A 23917-nucleotide genomic window follows, 5' to 3' on the forward strand; every position below is an offset into this window, starting at 1 on the left:
GTTCAGACGTGTGCTCTTCCGATCTTATGATAAAAAATGTTAATTTATACATTTTTAATTTAGATTATATTTTATTTATCATTTTTTAAAGATATAATAGTAAATAAACATCATTCATATTTTATTTTCTGCAGTTGGTACTTAAGTCAAATGAGAGCCTTATAACTTTAATTTTGTCATTTTTTTAAATATTTACTGACATATAAAATTAATAATGATTATATATAATGACATTAGCGAGATAGTTGATAATGTTTTAATATTATTATTTTAATCGTTATTTTACACAATTTTAAGAATAAACTGTTTATTGACTAGAGAGTAGCGCTGGATCCTTCTTAAAATAAGATTATATTATATATATGCCAACCGGTGCGGGTTTCTAAATAAAGTATATAGATAATCAAATGTCTATAATTCATTAATATTAAAATAGCAATCCATGCGATGATCAAAAATGCCAAATTTATAATTTATTCTTCGTCGTACGTGAATGTCAATCGTTGTTCCTTTTTTAAAGATTTGAGTTTTGTAATTTAAAAGATGTAATATTTTACAGTAACTCTTTTTTAAATCAATATCAAACAACTTCTCATTTCAATTTCTTTCGCTATGATGTCATTCATTATGCGAGAAATCATTCCCTCTGCTATTCCGACGTATTCCCGGAGTCAATCTTGCGCAATGAATTTCTCAGGATAATTACCTACTACAATCTCTTCGTCGATATTCAATCAGCGCGCATCCGTACACGAAAGACTCCAATTAACCGGGACGCTATTATCTCCCGAAATTACCACACAGTTACGTGCCCGGGACGTCACACACAGACAGTGCCGGGCCGCGTTCGTTCCATGTGTAACGACGCGTGCATACGCTGGAAGGTGAAAGTCATCTGGCCACTGGCCATCGCGTTCGCGACGGTAATGATGGTGTTGTTATTGTTGTTGGTGGTGATGACGTTGGTGGGATGATAGTTGACTTATTATTATGTTATCTGAGCGATCGCCATTCAATTATTGGACGGACCGGGCGGTCCGTCTTCACCAACGTAATCATGCCCGATGCGTTAATAAAACATGCGTGGCCGTCGCGTCGCATGAAATTCAGCATGCAAATTGCTCGTGCGCGCGTCCGACACGTAAAGTGCGAACTGCTGCAAGGTGGAGATCCCGGCCTCGTTTACTTGCGACACCGAAACCATCGAAAACTATATCGTTGACGACAGTTTCCATTCACTGTCGATCGTCAACCTTTGGCGATTGCTATTGAAATGCGAAATAATCGCCGATTCGCGGAAATCTCGTGACTGATGCTGCATGCAGAATATTTCTCTGTGAAAACTGTTATTTTAAGGATCTTTTCTTAATGCATGTGAATGCATATGAATGAAAGTGCAAAATGAAATGAAATGAATGCAGATCGAGAAGTGATTTATGAAATTAAGAGAACACGGTAGCTTCAAATGAATAATATTTAGAAAAAACTGAAAAGTTCAAATAGTAAAGAGAATGACGAATAAGAATATCAAGAATATTGAAGAAAGTATAATGGAGTTTCTTATCTCAACAGATGATAGAATAGAATTAATATAAATACTTGATTAATCCTGCGACAGAGAGAGAGAGAGAGAGAGAGAGAGAGAGAATGCGGACTTGAAAACAAATTAATTCGTCCAATATATTTATCTATTTGTTTTTATGCTGTCATTGTCAGAGTTTGAATCGCGAAAACAGATTATTCCTGAAAAGCGTAAGAGAAACGACGACGATCGTTAGAGGTAATAAATAATGCATGAGGGATTAAATTGCAAATGACTCTCTCTCTCTCTCTCTCTCTCTCTCTCTCTCTCTCTCTCTCTCTCTTTCTCTCTCTTTCTTTCGCGGTGCTCATTCGTCGATTTCGTTACTTCTTACGCGGCGGATCAACCGATTTTCGTCGGGCGGTCGGATAAATCGCACAAAAATTCTGCAAGGAGAATCGCGGCATTGTCATTGCAAGCATCGTACTCGCTCGTACGTGCGCGCAAAAAGCGGCTGCGTTAATGACGGCTGTACCCAGGCTTTACCCGCCCGGGTTCATCGATCATTCCTAACGACATATGCAGATCGCGCGCTTTTTTTTTACGCGTGTAGAATATTTCTTTGTGTACGCACGTCGTACACAATGGTATGCAAAGCATCATTGGTCGGGCAGAAAAAGCGAATAGGTACTCCAGGTCTCCCAAGCTTTCCGGTTAAAAGTGATAAATTCACCGTAATTGATTCTAAGCAGTGTTATTAATCAGCATCATTCGATGTTGCTTATGCGTTATCCGACTGTATTGTTCGATGTATATTACTTTTGAAATTTAAGCAAAATGTAGAATTAACGTGTCAAATAGCTCATAGATAACTCATAGATTTATCAATTTTTTTTTGTACATACATATTCTTAACATAAAAGATTGTATCTATTTATTTTACACTTTGTTTTCATTATATGAAAACCTAAATATTTATTTATTATTTTATGCAATTTCTTATATGAGTAAAACTAATTTTTAATGTAATAATCGATTTTATTGATCTACGTTACAAGACATTATGCATAAGATAATAAATGAAATTTATATCCAGATTTTCGAAAAATTTTTTTTTAAGATATTGTATATATGCATATTAATGCATATTAAAGAATAATATATCTTGAAAACAAAACACTTCCAGAAATAAATGCTTATATTTTGACATGAAATAGAGTACTGTATTTACACGAAACATCCTATAGACCGTCTTCGACTTCTAAATGATTAAATAACATTCTGTAGAATCGATATAATAAGGACAAACTTTTCATTCCGATCATACGCTGCATGTATTCTATTTTAGATAGAGAAAAAAAACTTTGATAGGATTATTTTCTTTCTCTAATTTGAAAAGCATAGAGAGAAGAAGGTGAATTTATATTGAATACATAAAATATACTTGTCAGTATATTCTGTCTAACAATAAGAAAGAACGGAAAGTTTATATTTATTATTATCTGTGTGCAGAATCATAAGAACGAGGTTTGTTCAATTCAAGAATATGCAATTCAAGTCTATTCCACCATAGGGGTTTAATTGACGTTTATCGAAAAATGGAGAAAAAAAAGACAATGATTTTAAGAAAAAGATTTTAAGGAAGTCATCATCATTAAGAAAGATAATCAAGAAATAACAGACATAATAAAATAATTTATATATTAACATGATACATATATTTATATGTGTATTAACATAATATAGAACATATATTATTTTAGTCTATTATCCCATATTATATGTGAGATAATGGTATGTTTGGTCTAAATGCATTTATCAATATAATTTTCAGAACTTGGAATCACGTGTATTTAGCTCTCTTTTGTTCCGTTTACTTTTTCTTTTTCCTTTATTTTTCCTTCTTTTTATACTTCTTTCTCTTTATTTTATTTTACTTTTTTCTTATTGCGTTTCATTTAGTATTTATTTAATTATTAGTATCTATTTAATTTAGTATTTATGTACTTTGTAATTTATTGCGGCTAGTTTTTTTATGATTACTCTCTACTTTTTCATTTTCCTGTGCATTTATTAGTCGCTTAAAGAAAACGTCAATCTACATAATATTAAGATAAATTATTCATCTATCGATGTATTTATTCATATATATCTGCACTTACACTCACACATACACAAAAGACACACACACACACACACACACATGTACATACACATATGTATATATATATATATATATATATATTATAATATATATTTTTAAAAATAAAATTTTGATTTAAATTGATGGAAATATTTCAAAATTATGCAGAATTTAAAGCGCGTGATTCGCATTTTTCATTAACTGACAGATGCCGAAGTTATATTTGCGCTTCGATGTCGTGCCGAGAACAGTTTAGACGTCGATCGATCAGTCGAAATATATTCCCGGACGGCGTGGTTCATTCATACGATACAATGGAATGCCCCCAACACACACGTTGCCGCGCGTGGCACGCTCTGTTTTACGTTCTCGCGGTTGCGATTTTACACATTCACAAGTCAGTAAATACCCGAGCAAAAAACATACGAATCAAATAGCGAAAGTGTTTTACTGAAACACTAGGCAAAGTCATTTTTGCATCAAGAAAAGTGCTTTTTCTTCCCATGCACAATAATACAATTTTGTAATTGTACGTAATTTTAATTAAAATATATTACTTAAAATATTAATATTAATAAATGTTTGCGTGAATAATTTTAAAAGATTAAATTTTAATTCTCTCAAGTAAATTTTAATTAAAAAAAAATACAAAGTTTTGGTTCTGTCAAATTTAAATAAAAGTTCCGAATTTTGAGATATATACATTTTTTTACCAAATTAAAATAATTTTAATTATAAGAAAGAATTTAATTATTGCCTCAATAAACACATAAAAGGAAAGTAAAATTAATCCGTCCTTTACATCAATAAATGTAACACCTTTAAAATTATATAACCTCGATTTTTATTTCCGATTAGAACAATGTATGCGCATTCAAGCCAACTGCAATAATTCCGAGAAATCGAATTTCTGGGTACTTAATTGCCAGCTATTGTTTTCTTCCCGATTCTCACACATGACTGCGCCGAATCGAACACATGATCGACGATGCGAAGATAAACGTTCGCGGTATCAGCAATTGCGTTTGTGACTAGCGTATCTATCACGGGCTTTGGTTTTCTGCAGTAGAAAGATGTAAGCCGCTGCGCCGATCGGGTGAAATGCACATTCAAGTACGGAGTCGTGGAAGGAAAGATAGATAAGGCGCATTCCGCAGGCTGTAACGCTTTCTAGCTACGCTCTTGCGAAACCGTGATCATTACGTCAGTTTCATAATATGTGATTGCTCGCGGGCATACTTTTGATATGCTCGATATATTATTGTTGCAGCCGCAAGGTGCAATACTTAAGTCACACTTGCAGCGAATGTAATCGCCTGCATTAAGATTCTTTTACTTTGTATCAGATCCGAATGCTGACTATAGTTACGTACACTTACTTTCTTTCCTGTCTTTCGAACCCTCCCGTAAATACACACGTATCAATATCAAATTTGTTTTTCAAGGAAAGTTAATGCACTCTTATTATAATTATTTGTTACGCAAATTTTTTAATTGCAAGTTACGTTAACTTCAGCTATGCGTTCATACTTTACGCAATGGCTATAAATGATGTAAATATATGATTAGAGGCTTTCAGTTTATTGATCGCCTCTCGGCGCCTTTTTCACAGAATTTTACGATCAATATTGAAATCGTATTTTTTTTCTGCAGCATCGATTGACATCTGATTCTCGATTATCATCAGCTTTCATGTTTCGTCAGCTGTCTTAAAAATAGATCGGTGATTATCAGGCCACTTTCGAAGTCAATGTAACAGTATATTTCGTAATGCGTAATCGCTGCGACTTATGTACTTTTAATTCGTGACACGTACGTCGTAATTGCATTACGTACATACGTAGCCGCGGCTTTTTCCAGACTACGCTCATATGTTACTCCGCGATATCTCGGGCAGCTTGTTTATACAGCGTTACCATATACGCGGAAATGCGAAACAACGCGGCCGCTATCAGCATGATCGAGCTATTTTCGTAATTAAAGCGGCGAAGGCGATCGTACATTGTGCAGGCAAACACGATCAAGCTTTACATTTCTCTGATAAGCACCGGCCGATAAGCGCGATGTCACTGAGTTTGTTTTTAATGAAAATTAAATTGGTAAAATGTAGAACATTCGGGAGGAAGAGATCGCGAAACTGTTATGCATCTTGTTGGTGTATAAATTTCGCATTTATCTCCGGCTTGTGAATGAAGTGTCACGTAAAATGTACAACGGCTACATTAAGATTTTTATATCACTCAACGACGTTAGGATCTTTCTCGGATCTTGTAACTGTGTCGCAAATGCAGTTTCGAATACACGCGACCACAATTTTTCTGTACCGTTACTTCATATGAAATTTTAACTTTAATAGCGCCTATTAAACATTTCTATTTAGGTATGCCTCTGTTTTACAGTGTGGTATTATTATTGCACTATCTTAATCATAGATTTCCAGAATATTACTTCTCTTCTTTGTGTCTTTTTTTCTTTTTTAAACTAGAGTTATTGTTATTATTGTTGTCATTATTAGTAATTCTTTTTTCTCTTTGTATCTTCTTAAATGAGAATCTCTGATCTTTGAGCTGCATGACTCTTCAATTAATGCATATCTTAACATTATAACAACGATAATAATATGGTATACTTTTAAATAAAATTATTAACATATTTATTTAAATATATAAAGTTTATGTATACACACGTGTAAAATTATATACATATGTGTATGTAAATGATATACACAGGTTACATAAAAAATATCAAATTATTATTAATGCTGTTGTTATTACGTGCTTAAATTTTTGTAAATTGCAATTCTTGTAGCTTGTATGCATATGCTTTATTGTACCATGCTATATTGCTTATGCATTATTTCATATTTAATAAATATTTATTTAATAAATACAAAAAATATTTTATGGCACTAGCGAGTTGATCGACAGATTTTATCCGGTTAATAAATTATTAGCGGAAAATCACCATCACATCTAACGTATGTAAACATATAAAGCAGAAGTTGGATCTGAATCTGTGTCTTTATTGGTAACGCGCAATAAGTGAACTAAGAAACAGAGGGAGAGAGAGGGAGAAAGAGAGAGAGAGAGAGAGAGAACGCGACGGACATCGTACTTGTATTTATAGTAATCGATGTACGACGGAAAGAGATGTTTACTACCGATCGTAAAACTCGAATGATTTACAATTAGGGGCATCGTAAATGAAAAATAATTCTACGATGACTCTTCCGTGTATGACGCAAGTAACCAGCTTCTCATCGTGCAATCGTCCGGTAATTGCGAACGTAATGCACACGCGCGCTTAGAAAAACTTTATTAGAAGTAATCCTTTTCTTTTCACACGCTGTTAATGCATCTTCAATGTATGTATGTATGTATGTCAATATTATTTTTTACTTATTATGTATGTCATTATTTTTATTATTTTTTGAGTTATCATTTGAAATTCATGATGAAACTTAAACTTTAATTAATGCGTAATATGATGATGAAAAAATTTACACAAATTGTAGAGATTTTTAAAATATTTCCTTTTATGAATATTGCAAATGTTTTCTCGAATTATTTTTAACTACCTAAAAATCAAATTAAACAAAGATATTTAAGCCGAATCACATTCATAAAAATTTCTTAATATTCGACAAATGTGGTAAATATACGACAAATATGCAACAAAAGTCTTCATGCTAACATAAGAATTCCACCAGTCGATCTATATAGTATTCACGTTAAACAAGTTTCCTGAGAAATGATTCAGACAAAAATTTTTTAATCGCTTATTTAGTCGATTACAGGCCTACGAGCCTTTCCACAAACGTACCGTTATCGGCCGTATATCACCCCGCAAGAACACACAACGCGTGTGCATTCAACCGAACATTAAGTGTCACGACGCCTGTAAAAGTTTTGAAAAATCAAGAATTCTGCGGGACATTTCGATCGAGTAAAGACCAACATGCGGATAAAACGATCGTAAACTGAATAATGTTCAGAAGATTCCGTTACGAAGTATTTTTTTGCGAATAGATTAACATGGTATGTTCATTTTTGCAAGTATAGGATTCAAGTATAGGTATCGCATACGCTTTTCTTTGATTATTCTTTTTTAATTGTTTTATAGCGATGCTATAAAAGTGACTCATTGTCAGTTGTAATTTCGACTGACAATCAAAATCTACAGAATTTGATATACAGAATTTTTATTAAATATTATGTTGCACAATTTTTCCTTCGATCTCGTCATTGATGTTTAAATGAAACTTTTACTAATAATCTAGAACACAAAAGAGAAAGAGGGAATCCAAATGATGCTGTCTCTGATTTTTAACTTTATCATGAACATAGCAGCATTATTTTTTTTTCCTTTCCTCATTTGCATGCAAAAATTAATAAATCAAGACTATTCAGTGTAACTCTTTATTCATTTTGTCATTTTAGTATTTAATAATAAGCGGTAATAATTAATCACTATATTAATCGAACCATTGTCTTCGTCATCCAAATTAGTACTTAAATACAAGTCTACAAATTCACAATTCAGTCGTCAAGAGTTATTAATGCCTTCCTCGTGTTACTTGCTGAAATCGAATCTAAGTCATTTAATTTATGTTAATTACATTTTTGTTACAGAAAAAAGGGTAACCTAAAAACAGAAGAAATAAACGAGAAGAGAAAGAAAAGAAAGGCAAAAAGTGAATAAAAACCGGAAGGGGAATGGTAAGCAAGAACACCAGGATAAGACAAAGTGTCTCTGTCATTAATATCGAGGATAAAACAGCGAAAGAGAAACTTTGTAGGCTCATTTTCCGGCACTGGATGTCGGACTGACGCGTCGACCGCGACGCAGAAGGGCAGAAGGTGCAAGCATTTCGGTATGCGCGAAAAAGTGATATATACTGACATCTCCGAGGAACAGTTAAACATAAAGAAGGGGCGAGAGAAAAAGAGAAGATTTATTTCTATCATAGGGTAAATACACTAAAAAATATACACTAAAAATAGCATGTATAAAAGAGTATAAAATGATAGTTACTGAACAACAATATTAAAAATAGAATAAAAAAGATAGAAAATAAAAAAAAAGAGAAATATAGTTATTCTTTGAACTATGTTTATCAATTGAAATATTAATATTGTATGATTAATATAAAAAGTAATATTTGAACATGATTAAATTAACATATGGCTTTCTGTCTCTATCATCTCATATCAGATTAAAAGTTGTCGATCAAATAACATTGTCACTACATTTTGTTAACAGCTTACAAACCAGAAACCGGGATGGCTTAATGCAAATAGTTCCTCGAAAAATATCTGATTATCAATATTACATGAGCAAAAAGGCCAAATAATCAAAATAGAAAGAAAGTAGCCAAACTTCAATTTCGGGGAACTATTCAGCAGATACTATACTTTCGTACTACAGTATCTGATACTATTTGGTACTGTTAAAACTAAAGAAGAAGCATCCAAGAAATTCAACGCTGGACATCTCTCTCTAAGGTATTATTTTTTATTATTATTTATCTCAGTAATTTATATATTATTATTATTAATATAGAGAAAAATAAAGCTTTTGTTATTTCAAAATCAATGATTGATTTTAATATTTATACCCTTGAAGAGCAAGTGTGTTTTTATCTGTACGACATATATGACGTTAATAAAGCAAACCGCTTTCTATCCACGTCACTCTATATCACAACACTTTAAGTGCATTCGGTTCGAAATATCAATTTTAGAAATATTAAATTTAGCACAAAAAAATAAGAATAACCTAATTGTATCCTGATGTAGAGAATTAGATTTTTATATAAGTTATTCCTGAAATAAATCTTTTGTAAAAAGAATTCAGAATATCACATCGGTTGAAAATACGGGAATCGAAATGGATTAAATTTTAAATTAAATTGTTTTATTATTAAAAAGCGCATTTTTATCTTGCATTTTTATCTTCGGCTTGTAGCCTTTTACATTCAATTATTGATTTTGTAATCTTCAAACCTAATTAATGCAGATTGCTTAATTTATTTTTGCGTAGTATTTTTAAACATATTAATTTCTCTTTACACAAGATGAAATTAATGTTACATTAATTTTTTTTACTTATATGATACAAATTTGTAGATTCCTATGAGTATTGTTGTAAATTATCGAATACCTATTTTATTGGCACAATTCTACGATAATAAAGATACAAGCTGATTCTTATCAATTTTGTCATGTATCTTTTCTTATTTATATAATAAACTATATGTGAATCATAATAAGCATTCTTGAGTTTATTAAATTAACTTTTTTAATTGTCATGAACTTCACGATTGAACGAACACGATAATACCGCACACGTATTGCTATTTTTATTGGGATTTTCGTGGCTTTTATGATTTCGGCATAAACAACGTGTGGGGATTGCTGAAAGGTTTACGAAATAAATGTAAAAATATATTACATCGGACGATTGCGCATGCTAAGGTCGATTGAACAATTCCATTAGCGGTGAGTTTTACATTGGCAAGATAATACTTAATTTGTTCATTACGAATGGCGCATTAAAATTTAAATTTTAATCGTCTCCAACGAATCCAGTATTAAAAATGTAACGCATAATGCGTCCGTTACGAATTACATATTTAAATTTTCATGGACAATTGGCCAGTCAGTAACCATTAAAAATGTAATCTTTGATTCCCGGGAACTGCATAAAAGTTTCATCAACCTATATACATGAATTATCTACATATACATGAATATATACATGAATTATCAATAACATCATGCGCAGTACATAAATTATAATAAACCAAGCTGCTTAATCGTTATCTTCTTATCTTGAATATATTTTTTTATATTGACGTATTTTTGAAAGAGCAATTATCGAGAATTTATTTTTATTATACTTGTTTATTATACTAAGCAAAAGAAAAAACTTGATACAATTTAATTACATTACAAATTGTAAATATTTAGAAAATGATTAAAAAATAATATAGATTTTATTCATTTATCACCTAGAAATTCTAGTAATAATTCTTCATATATATAATATATTAAGAGAATAAAACAATTTTTTAATGCTAAAAAAATAATTAATTTAAATATTAATATTAATTTAAGAATGTAAGATGTTTCAGTTTTAAAGAAAAATTATGTTTTGAAACAATTGTCGAGAATGTGCTATATTGCAGACGCACTTTTAACTCGTATATCAGAGTATAGTGATCTGTCGAAGACAGAAGAATGTCGTTCGAAGAACGTCTATTTGTTTACTTTGTATTGTACGCATACGTTGCTATTTGTTTCCTTATAGGTAACAGGAGATTGCCACACTTTCAGAAAACAATCGAGGACGCCCAATCGCTAGCCATCAAAATAAGCAATAGCGTCTCTCGCGCCAAGTACATACACATTACACACAGCAACCGTCTATCATTTCGTGCTCTCAGTCCGACGTTTTACCGCGCGGTGCCACTTCTATCATGACCCAAGTACTATGAAATTCTTCAACGTGGTGTACGCGAAGTTTCCCCTGTACCTACTTTTATTTGGGCGCTTAGCTTTCATTTGTTGGCTTTCACTTCTGACAAACAGCCATTGCGTAAGAGGTATCTGTGACGATCCATTTCGAAGCATCGAACAATTGTATCGCGACCAGGTTATTTCGCCGTAACTTGATCCCGGCGATTAATTTCGGGCGCGATTGAATCCCCCCTCCACGCCGAGGACCTTCTCACGGAATAGAGAACGGACAAAACAAAAAAAAAGAAGCGCGAGTGCGATCCGATCCGAGGAGACTTTGTGAAGGTGAAGTAGTGTCCGAGGGTAGAGTGAGACGCGCGGGCGAGGAGAGTGTGAGCACGATAGCACCGCGGGTCGTGATTCTCAAGGGGACGGACGCCATGGCGGCTTCTTCGTCCTCGTCAATTGGCGGAGAGCAGCAATACTCTCTGAGATGGAACGACTTTCAATCAAGCATCCTCAGCTCTGTACGTCAGCTGAGGGATGTGGAAGACTTCGTCGACGTCACGCTCGCCTGCGACAGCTGCAGCTTCACCGCGCACAAGATCGTTCTTTCGGCATGCAGTCCGTACTTCCGAAACCTGCTCAAGGTCAGTGTGTTTTTTTTTTTAATCCTTTTCTTACTTCCTTAGCTTAGCTACGGCCGACAGACGGTCAATGGAAACGGAACTGTTAAATTATTTAGCGAACTTTCTAGTTGAGATTAAAGTTACTTTAACACATCGAATTAAATTTAATTACCTAATTTGTCATTCACGAATGTTTTAATACGGTTACTAATATTCGTTAGGGTATAATAATTATTAAGAAAGACAATTGATGTTATTGTGCATGCGTTTTCTATAACGAATAAATTTCGTTGAATACATTGAAAAAATGGGAAGAGAGAAAAAAATATGTAATTTTAATTTTCGTTAATATTATACGGCTGATATGAGATACAAGTAATTTGCAACAGAGAAGTATATGAATACCATTTTGGTTTAGCTAACGTCTAATATTTTAATTTTAGCATAAATTTATAAAACTTATTGAATTTCGCAGCGATGCATTATTGAATCACAGAGTCAAGGAATGTAATTTAGCGGTCACTGCATGTGCGAGCGCATGTGTAACTCGATCGTAAAGTAGGAAAGTCGAGTCAGGGTCGCGTATGACACAATGTGTGTGGAAACGCTAACACTGCGGTGGTGTAACGAAATCATAATTGATAATCGTGTAATGCACTACTTAAACTCTATTTATGGAAATTGATATCATCTTCTTTCAAGAATATTTATATTATAATTTATTTCACTTGAATTCACGAAACTTGAATTTAATAGCTATTTCGATGAACGGACGAGCATATCGCTTCATAACGAGTTAATAAATATGCCTAATATCTATTGATATTATTTATTTATTTCTTAAATTATATCATTCGTTATAATGTTTTATAATAATGTCTATCAAAATGCAGGTGCCATGTTGAATGTTACACAGTATTTATTGATGACTACGAATGCGTCATACAGAGTCGAATTTGGGGAGTCGTATATCATTAATTTTAGCCGCTCCAGTAATAATTCTACCTTCAGATCGGCCGACTAATCTTAGATCGTTAATGGGTGTAGTCAGTGACGCTGGTGTGTTTTATTCGGCGTTTTAACTTTCTATAATAAGATTGCTCATGAATAAGAACCGAGAATTTACACATATATTGCATGAGAAATTAACATTAAAAATAATAAATCTGAACTACTTAAAAAATAAAAGAAATCATGTATCTAATGTTGAATATCTTATCGTATCATCTTTCTTCGAAATGTTTTTCCAAATTTTGCCTATCATTATCTAAATATACTCATTACGAAGCTTTTTCTTTTCTTATTGTTAGAGAACGATGGAAGTAATGCAAGTTCTCTCATACGGATTATCAAACGTGTCTTAGTTTTCTTCAATTTGTAGTTAAAATCGAGATGTTTTTCTAATGCCGTACCAACCGCCGTCATTTCTTCTGCGACCGGTTAGCAAATCCGCATGCTTTTACCTGAACAAACGATGGGGAACGGTCTTTCCGTATTATGATTTCACGAGGGTCGGAGAAGTTTTATGCCGCGCTCGGTGTGGGTTAGATGCAAATTGTTAAGAGGGAATAAAAGAAAATCTGAAGAAAGAAAGTAGGCATTTCTCGGCGAAGAGTAGATAGGAGGTGGATACCACACACTGTGAAGGATTCGTAAGTCACGTTTCCTGTCTATCTCGGTATCTCATTTGTAAAAAAAAATGAGATAACAGCAAATTCGCGTAACATTTCTCGTTGCGTTATATTTCAATACATTGGTGGAAACCGTAAATTTAATAACATTAATTTTACAATTATTATTAATTCATTTAGCAACTATTATAAATACTGAATTTTGTGTTTATATTACATTATTAATATTGCTGGACATTTGTGAACATAAATTAATATATTAAAATGTTTGAAATTGAAGAGCTTGAATGTTAACAATAATGGAATAAGAAATTTAAGAAGATATAAGAAGATTATAGATCTTTTATCTTATATAAATGTATATATTTTCTATATATATATACATTTAAAACGTAAATGTGTGGGTATATGTTCATATGTATATGTTGCTACATGGAAATGTGATATTCTGTTGCTATTCTTTTAAAAATCAATACATCATTTTCTTCATGCTTCAATTAATATTACTCGAGTTCGCAATATGTATCCCGATGGCTCGTGTAAAATAAAAATACAAAATTAATATGTACTGTCAAAAAAAAAATATTTTTTAATCTTTTTTTTTTATATCTTTATCCACTTCATTTTTCTTGAATTGTTTCATAGATGAAGTAGTTCATATCCTCATTTCTGATAGACATAAAGCGCGTAAGTGGGTGAAAGTAACTCTAGAATCTTATTTTGCGCATTACTGCAATCGTGAAGTTATAATAACTCTGGTAGTAATTATATACTCTAATTGATTCGCGAACAGACACACGCAGCAATCAGGCCGGTTATTGCCTCATAAATCCCGGATGTTACAAATCATCGTAAAATCATCAAGAGCGATTGCACGCTGCTATCCTCTCAGAGAGAATTGGATTTCGAAAAAATATATATAAATAACTGCAATGCGGTATATTGAATTATGAAAGAAACAATAATTAATATTTATGCAATGCTAATTATTAGATTTTCCTTGACAAAGCGTGACATCAAAAGGACAAAAATGAAAATAATATCACGCAGGGGAATAACGCAATTATCGCAATTAAATATAATTGTTGAGATAAAACAGTATTATGTGATATATACATTTGATAACTTCATGTCTCCCTTTTTCGCGGGATTTTTTTTCACATTATAAACGTCTATAAATAAATATTTACATTTTTCTCGAAAAGGGTCACTCCTGCAATCGGACATTTCGCCAGAATCTATCGTGACGCGTTCTATCGATCCGAAATCTTATCAAAGCGATCCATCCTACAGAATTGTCGAGGGAAGACGGTATCCTTGTGTGCGATGTAGCCCACAAAGGACTTCCGGTTTGATTTGCATAATAACGTGGTGTTCGAGTCATCGCTAACGGAGATCCTCCCCTTTCACGCGAGACACAATCGATCACTTCGACATATCGTCGTGATGTTGTCAACAGTCGGTGGTATCTCTCCGAGAACCTGTTTCCTCCGCATGCACTCGCTTTTGATCACCGCCTTCTCGAGGCAACGTTCTATAGATCGTGGTCCCATATAGATATGTAGATATTCTTCCGAGCGGAGGACTCGGCATGAGACGGAAGTCTAACAGAAAACTTGACAAATAATACCTTATTTTGTTCGCGTTAACGCCTAGTAATCGGGAAAACAAATTATCGGGATCTTCGACTTTACTTCTGAAAGTATCAAAGACTTTCAGATAACAAAGTTGAATAGATAATCTATTGACATAAGACGGTTTTATTCAATGTACCGAGCAGTATTACCGGACAATCGATTAATCGGCATTCCGACGAGGAATTCGTCGTATAATGTCGTACACAAAAAATACTAACAATATTATTGCCTCTTCTAAAATGATGGCATTTATTATGCCACGTCGGATTTCATCATCCTCGAGTATTATTCTGCGTCGAAACGACTGCTTGTCGTCCAAAGAATGACTCGGACGTGGAATGAAGCGGCCGACTTTCTAATTGACGCGTACCACTAATTGATTTTAAGTGTCGGGCAGTACTCGAGGCGAGTTAATAAAGCTTACACGTTGGCCAAGCTGTGCTTACGTCACGCCGGCTACGTGGACACACGACGCGATGGCGCAGGATTTTATGCCATATCGCTTGAACCTCCGGACACAATTACATTAAGGCCGGCCGGCTACGTTGTACCTAACAACGGGTGAGAGAGAGAAAGAGGGGGGGAGAAGAGAGCAGAGAGAGATCATCGGTATTAACAGTCTTCTTACAACGAAGCGGCAACAGGAGTTACCATTATGTCGGCATTAATAGCATACGCTCTACCGTATTACCCGCTTTTTGTTTGCCCACTTGCGCGATGACGTAGGATTCCGTATTGGTTTCGACGATCGCCTACTTATTGTTAGCGTATAAACAGCGCCGTGTATAATGCTTATGGCCGATATGGCCTCGAACGCAGGCGTAATCAACGCCAACAGCTATAAAGAGACGCTCTCGCGTGTACATGAGAAATTTCGGGGAATGTGACTAACGATAAAAATAAAAATATGAGATGTTTTTCGCGGGGCGTGTGTGTGTGTATGTATGTGTGTGTGTGTGAGAGAGAGAGAGAGAGAGAGAGAGAGAGAGAAAGAGAGGGAGACAGACCGTGCTGAATCTCCTCAGTGGAAATCGCGATAACAAACTATTGCGTCGCGCAACAGCCGAACCGGGGCGTTGTCCCGGGGGCTATTTTTCCGGGAGAATATTTACCGCTACGCTGGACACTTTATTATATCATTTTCATTTTATTTCCCGTATTAATTATCGTGTAGCGTTAATCGGCCCGCCATTTGCTCGGCAAATAACACGGTCCGATAAGCTCGCTCGCATTCGCGCGATCGTGTCCTTCCGAAAATATTTTCCGATTTGATTTAGCGCGATGCACGTGCGATGCGCCAATGATAACGAAACCGTCCGAAAGCCTCTGATAGAGGCGCACCTGAACGACGGATGATTTATGCGTCGTTGCATTGTCGCGTCGATTTACGGCAAACTCGTTCATTTGACTATCGGCCAGAAGCCGATGACGAATCGTCCGGTTATCGAACCGTACCCGCAATGATATTTGCCAAAATACGAATAGCGGTTGTTATATAGCGAACTTCTGACGATAACAAATGCTTCCCGCGCCATACGTCGTTCCGCTTGTGAGCGTCATCCTGTAAATCGCAACAGCAGGATCGATCGTGTTCCGATCAGGATGTTCTCCACTCGCGGTGTCGATTTATTTTCGTGAAATAAATTCATCGACGGTTCGAGATAAATCTTCACCAGAGAGTCGCGAGATGGAAACTCGATGTAACGTCCAATTTTTTTTACGATCTATAAATATTATCGAGCCTCTTGCCAAAAAGCCTGCAGTGTTTTTTTTCTTTTTCTTTTTTTTTTTTTACGGAAAAAGAAACTGTGTCGCATTTAAAAAACACACATTAAAGTAAGTTTGATTTCGTTACGGGGGGGGGGGTCGAGCGAGTGACACTAATTGCGCGGACTCTAATCTGTTAATTAAATCGGAACTACGCCGTGGCCCGGCGGCGGACCGAGGGAGTAAAGTGAAAAGTAGCGGGAGAGCAAATCAGATGATTAAAGCGTGGACTAGATCAACTGACATTTACGGTCGCGCCTGCGAAGTCGAGGGAACGCGGGCGAGTCATGTTAATTTCTGCGCGCCGACACAAAGTATTTCATTTCCTTCGAACGGTCATCGCCGCCCGTTGGATATTAATGGAACGTTAACGGAGTTATCTAGCGCCGCTGACGGCCCCTGAAAGGCGCGCTCCGCTTTGTTAGACGGTTGATCGGCGGGATTAATATCGAAGTGTCATGGAAACAGGCTTAACGAGTTTTCACGGCTTCTTGGAGCGCCCGGCGCGCCCGCGCCGCGCCGGGGGGATCCGTTAATGAGCGATCCTACACGCGCAGCAGAGATCTAACATAATTATATGTAAGCCCGCGTTTCGATAACCGTTCGATACGTTTCACTTACGAATCTGTTAATTAATGTGGAATCGATTTTATCTCGAAAGAACATACCATCAGAGATGTCAGCAAGCTTTCTGGTTCTTACAAGTAATTGACAATTTTTGCTTTTTGCAAGTTATGGGTGTGACACAAAGTTGATCCTTTACAAGATTTTAACAAGGTCTTTATATAGCGCAGCGGAAATTTCAGCCGAAATTTAAACGTTTTATTATAACCCTTTAACAGACGTCACGATAACGAAACGCAGCGTCGGATGGCGCAGTACACTTTTTTCCGCGTTGCATTGACTAATGATTTCTCTCCGACACATGTCCATTGACACCGGAAAGAAAGTCGCGCGCGACTTCTCTTGACTCCTTCTCTTTGCTCTCTTCGCGAACGGTGACAGCCCAGGTGACAGCTCGATAGAGTGAGTGCAAGTTACGATGTGTGCGTTCGTTCATTTTACTCAAGTGCAATTCAGATTATTTTCAAACGTTGTCGTCCTTTCTGTTCAATCGGAAAAACCGAGCCGCTCATTATCGCCCGGCGGACATTCGCGCATACATACATGTGGACGCGGCTATATTAATCGCGACGCTCGTTCGCTCGCGTGCACGAGCATCGCCGGCGAGACGTCCCACGCGACGGGCGCGCGTGAAAATAATAAGTGCGCCGGAACGCCGAGATAAAGGCGGGCAAAAGTCCGTTATCTCGCCCCGACGGTTTTTTTTTCAGTCGTGTAATTAACAAAAATAATATGTGCGCTAAAATCGTGCAGCAGCTGGGAATGACGCGGGAACATAATGGCAGTACGGGCGGAAGGGAATAATAAGTGTCGGTCCACAAATAAGGATTATAAGCCCTAAGCAGTAAGAAATAGTACCAATCGTAATCGAAGGAGGAAAATAATTGATTGTAATTGGTCAATGTCTTACGGTGTAAGGCTTAAAAGCCTTATTGTGGACCGACACTAAAGACGATTGATGCTTTGTGAATAGTGATTTTTATCTTTCTCTCCGCATGACGCGGCCGCGTTATGTAAAATTAAAATGTTAATGATGAGAGAGCAATCTGGTGTTATTAAAAGACCTAATAAAATTATCGACTTTGATTTATTTATTTCGCCATATATTTCGGTGCGCCGCGTAGATATTTCGTCGACATCAGGACATTAGCACGGAAGAGAACGTACGTCAGTAGATGACGGTGTGAGAGGGAATGTAAGTGTAGCTAGAAATAAGTCGCAAGAAATATAAATGAAGGGGGGATGAAAGCGGAATGGGAGTGAGGCGGAGGATATACAAAGAGAGGAGTGCGTGCGCCGCGGGGAATACTAGAAACAACGCGTGCCGAGTGCAGGATAGAGAAAATCACGCTTGCACAATCCCATCCCGCGTCGTGCGGCGGGCAAGGTGCTCCATATTCTATATTTAAAGGCATTCGTAGGGCAGACTGAGCCGAGATGCCGCATACGTGTGCGTGCCTGCGTGCGTGCGTGAGTGCGTGCGTACTCCGTTTTCTCCGTGCCTCTCTTTCTCTCGTCTCTGTGACCGGTCGCATTTAAATTTACCATCGATGCGCGCCGTCGCGTCGTGTCGTTCCTGCTGAGTCCGCACGCGCGTGCTGCGTGCGTGCATTAGTGCGCGTACACGCATGTCGCGCGCGCGAGACTGGAAATATACGAGACGTGCGCGAGCCCGTTTGTTTCCGGCTGTGCGTGATGGGAGGCGCGACTGTGTAGCAAGAATCTTAACGCCTAGCATCTATTTCTAGTTGAAGAGCCTCGTGCGCGCCGGATCGACATTAATATCACCGAGATTTTCATCGTTTTGGAGATGACATCGATTCACGGCAATTAAATGATACCCGTTGAACTTTGCAAATGGATTCAATTAATTATGGTTGGTGCAGAAGATTAAAGAGATTTCGATAATTTAGATTAAAATAAATTGATAATACATTTATATTTGTTAAAAATTATTTTTTGTTTAATTTGTTAATTTTAAACTTTACGTAAATGGAAATTTGAAGATCTGTGTGCGAAAAAGTCTGTACCTTATATGTATATGTTCGCCAATTTGCCAGTATTTGAAAAGAAGCTGCGAACAAACTTGTATACGCTAAGGATTTCTATAGCCGCGTTTTTCGCCCTCAGGTGTAAGACCTAAAGTGTCTAGCTATAAATTTAATTACGAAATACGGCTGGTGATTAGGCTGTATACACGTGGAGCAAGTACCAAGGCGAGAACAACTGCGGCGTAAAAGGCAATGAAAGTCTCGTCTCGTCTCGCCTCGGCTCGACATTACGTTTCCCGAAATAACGTTTTTGGTCTGTATCTCGCTTTAATTACTCGCCCCCAGTATATTGCTGTCCCTTCTGATCTAACGCACATCAGCGTGGCGGTGATCGAGAGCGCACACGTTTCGAGCCGCTGTGAGAGTGTGATTGCCGTTACACGTGCGCGCGAGGGAGCGCTTAATGCAGACTTAAACGACTACGTCATCCCGCACGTTACTCATCGAAGAGAGTTCCTTTTGTCTCTCGCTCCTTATACTTCGTGCTTGTATCCCACTCTTTCGCTCCCGCTCGCGCTTCGTTCCGCCGTTAAGTACGGCGCTTATAAACACTGTAATTCACCGCTAATGGAGGGGAAAACGTGCCGTGAGAGTGGTGCCAGCGATAGCTCGGAAATTGATCGTAATAAGGAGTAAACCGCCTTTTCTTTTTCAAGCCCCGTCCGCCACGACGACAGATGGCGATCGTTGAAATAATTGCGCGAGTCGAGAACACGCGAGTGTTCCAGCGATTTTCCGATTAATCTCCCCTGCAAAGGAGAAATATAATGAAAGAACGAAATTCTCTTTTAATACAACTTGTTTCTCTTCTACGTCCTGAATGGGACGCGAACATCCGACGATCGACGATCGAATCGTCCGATCTCGCAGCGGGATGCCCGCGTAGAATGCAATGTTTGCTCGCAACGATTGCGAGCGAGAGAGCCTAGTTGCGCGATTGCTGCTGATCGAGTACATACGTGGGCGTGCTGTGTGAGCATGACGCACGTAATCGTAAACAGCGGCATGACGCGTTGGGAGGCGGAAGAATGGGGCTTTGATTAGGCAGCACTCAACATTAGCGAGCGTCCAGCCCGACTGATTCCAAGAATAATACGCGACGAACGAGACTATTTCGAACGCACTGGATAAATGTTTCAAGACTCGTTGTTGGGCGTTGTAGGTATCGGCGCGCTGGAGCTATATTTGACCGGGCAATAACGGTTACGAGTAGCTCGCCCCGTGGGGATTTACGTGACGATGCCTTGGGCGACAGATATATGTATTTCTTTTATACAAAATTCAAATGATTCGTTGCCGTTTTTACGAATCAATAAATTACCGGACGAAATAGTGATTCGAAAGCGCACAAGAACGGTTGAGTCGAGTTAAATGATAAGTGTGTTCCGTTCGCAAATATACATAGCTAAAGTCATTTTTCCTGCTTCTGCGTGTTTTTTTATAGTTTTTTTTTATTTAAATGTCATTTGCTCGATAATTAATTTTCGGAAATTATTCGAAAACGTGCAATGGCTGTTCACTCTTTGTTCTATCTCTCTTTATCGGATTTTAAATTGATTAGTGACATGCGTGTTTAGTATCACCAGATTTATTCTATGATTTCGTTTTCGGATGATAATCCAAAGTCATCAAATATCTCTATATCCATTCCCAAATTAACTTACTGCATATTAATTAAGTGTATACATATATCATTAATTACTAAAAATCTAGGATGCAACTAATCGGGTACGCGCTAATTATTACGTAGAGGATTGTGCAGCAATAGCGCTCGCACAATAACATTAATAACTATTGTTATATTCTATCAAATTATCGTATGGCATGATAATGAATATGGCTTTATGAACTAATCGTGTCCATCGCAAATTATACAACAATTCCCCGCCGCCCACGTTTTATTTCGAGCCAATCTCTCCAAGTGTAGTCTTGAACGCCGAAACGCCACGTGGAAATATCGCGTACAGCCGCGCGCTCTGCTGCCGCGTTGCTGTAAAATAATTATTCCTTTCCGAGAGCCGTAAGAAGCGTAATTAAGTCGCTGTCGAAACGCTGTAGACGTTTGCTATAATATTTATGTGCGCTCATTTCCTCGACGTAATATAACACACGTGGCTATCTCAGGAGGGATACAATGGAAAAAGAGTATAATTTATAAATTTACTTTGCAAGTTAGATTAGAAGAATGCTCTAATGAGGAAATAATATTGACTTTTAGCACCTGCAGATTATTTTTATTTTACATTTTCACGATTTTATTTCAACGCATCTGAATACTGTGTGCGTAAAATAAAAACGTCGTTGCACGTCGTTTTCGCTCTCGTACTAGAGTAACTAGAGCAAGTATTTCGTTTCTTATTCGCGCGGTCAATTATTTCGCAGGCGACAGGCAAGTTTTGCTCCCGTTTCAGGCTGCCAATCGAGGCCGAGCGGCCCCGCGTCGAATTTAGGCGGACGTAGTACATCTGTCGACCATAACGCCATCCGTCCACCGGATCGTCGCCATAAGTACCCGAGCGCATACACGAGCCGCCCGAGCACCATGGGCGAGAGACGTATGTACGCGCGCGGCAGATCTTAAAATAAGATCGGCCACCGCGCGGCCGCGCGCGCCGTAATAAATTTCTCCGCGTTGCCTCCTCCCGCATCCTCGCGTCGCGTCCGCTCTCCTCGGCTCCTTCGTGAAGTGCCACCGAGCGGCAGCGGGGCGAGGTGGCGGAAGAGAAAAGAGAGGAGAGAAAAAAAAAGAAACGTACCAAGCGTGAGTCGCGCTGTGGGATCCGAAGAACGGAGAACGACGAAGCCAACCCCCCTCCCCCCGCTGCCCCCCCCGGTTCTCCCCCGTCGTGTATATACGCGCTCACATCGCGCGTTGCTATATATGTTACGATGTAATTCAAGAATTTGACCGCTCGCCCGTGATGACATTCAAACGGAATTAAAGACGCAAGCTGGCAACTACCAGGCTTAAAAGCACCATCTCTTTCTCATCAGACTAGAGAATATTTTTTAAAAATTCTTAATTTGACACGGAGCGTCGTTTTTCGATATGATTCATTTAAATAAAATTATTTAGTCTCATGACTTATATTTATTTCATTCATATTTTTTCTTATTTATAGTTTTTTTTTAGTTTTTAAAATATCCGAGATGGGGGTGGGGAGAGAGGGGAAATTTAAAATGACGCACACACTGCAGTACAATGATAGTCTTTGTTTTCGCAAGGACGTTCCGCTCGAGTTGATTCACGGAATTTTGCCAAAATGCGCGCTTCTTCCTTTCGCGCTTGCTCGATCCGGAAACGACTGTCACTCTCGATTTTTGTTACCTGAACGTCGGTATGACGAATCCGAATCGGTTAACGAACGAGAACTTCTTTAATTCAATTCGCATTTTTTTTCCAAATATACTTGCAATGTCTCACTACGTGAGAATGCGTGATTGTTTTCTCGTTTTGCGTGAGTCTTGGACGACGCATTTGACTTGAGGGATTTCATCTGAATCATGCGACCGACGCGACTTGCTCGCGACTTTCGTCAATTTTCTCAACACGACCTTTCTTGGAATCTGGTTGATCAAGGCAGATAGCTGCATATTAATTATCTAGTTTCTTGAATCTGAATCATGTATGCTGAATCACACGTACAATGCATGTACATTGAAGCTCACGGAACTTTCAAGTGAAATATGCGATTCTTATTAGAGATATTCAAATCGAACAGCGTCTCGTTCACTTCTATCAATAGCCCGCAAGAAATGCTATAGGAGCACAGTGTTTCATTACTTATAAGTGTCTCGCGATTAAGTTAACTTCTAAAAATAGGTATAAAATTTCTAGACTCGTTAAATTGAATAATTTTGTAATTTCATGTCGCTGGTACTGATAGTCGATAATGATTCGAGTTCAAAGTTGAAGCAAATATATCCGTTTCGCAGAAAATACGGTCTTATTTCCAATGCTAAAATATTTCCTTAACGACGGGGTTAGTGTTGCATGGCCTTTCAAGCATCTAATATCGCTATCCGCATCAGCATATTTCGCAATACTCCTAAATTCATTCACATCCACGAGTCCCCTTATCTCGGTCTCTCTCGATAAACATTTCCTGTTCAAATCTTCTCTGTTTCCGTAAATACGTACGCTCCGTCATTTTACTCGTGTTTTGCCAATCGTAATTCGTGCATCGTGCATTGCGGAGCGTCATCACATACATATATTGCGGTATTATTCGGTTCGTTGCGTCGTATGCAAATAATAAATCGCTTCACGGCGTCGTTTAATTGCTCATTATCATTAATTTATTAATTACCCATCGCTATCGGTATTTCGCAGACGCCGAATTTTTTTTTAAATATTCGGCCTCTCCTTACGCTCTCATTGTTCTATCGGCAAATTCCGCGCCAGTTCTACACGACATTTTCTCGTCGTACGTTATGACTACGGCGATCAGTG

General features: G+C 37.3%; 1 protein-coding gene and 1 pseudogene across 5 annotated transcripts in view; one reads left to right on the plus strand and one right to left on the minus strand.

The window, feature by feature from the left end:
• Positions 1-2089, minus strand: part of LOC105453432 — a 3383-nt pseudogene extending 1294 nt beyond the window's left edge.
• Positions 1-23917, plus strand: part of LOC105453346 (protein abrupt) — an 81853-nt gene that overhangs the window by 21242 nt on the left and 36694 nt on the right. For 4 of the 5 annotated variants that reach the window (XM_011695205.1, XM_011695206.1, XM_011695209.1 and 1 more), the window contains exons 2-4: positions 8297-8635; positions 8928-9169; positions 10977-11775. In XM_011695205.1, the coding sequence (XP_011693507.1) occupies positions 11566-11775 (210 nt within the window). In that variant the 5' untranslated portion in view covers positions 8297-8635; positions 8928-9169; positions 10977-11565. Of the gene's footprint in view, positions 1-8296; positions 8636-8927; positions 9170-10976; positions 11776-23917 lie in introns of those variants that run through there. The other variant, XM_011695207.1, reaches the window with a different exon arrangement.

Source organism: Wasmannia auropunctata, unplaced genomic scaffold (assembly GCF_000956235.1).
Source record: "Wasmannia auropunctata unplaced genomic scaffold, wasmannia.A_1.0 LD336000.1, whole genome shotgun sequence".
In the NCBI taxonomy this organism is placed as follows: domain Eukaryota; kingdom Metazoa; phylum Arthropoda; class Insecta; order Hymenoptera; family Formicidae; genus Wasmannia; species Wasmannia auropunctata.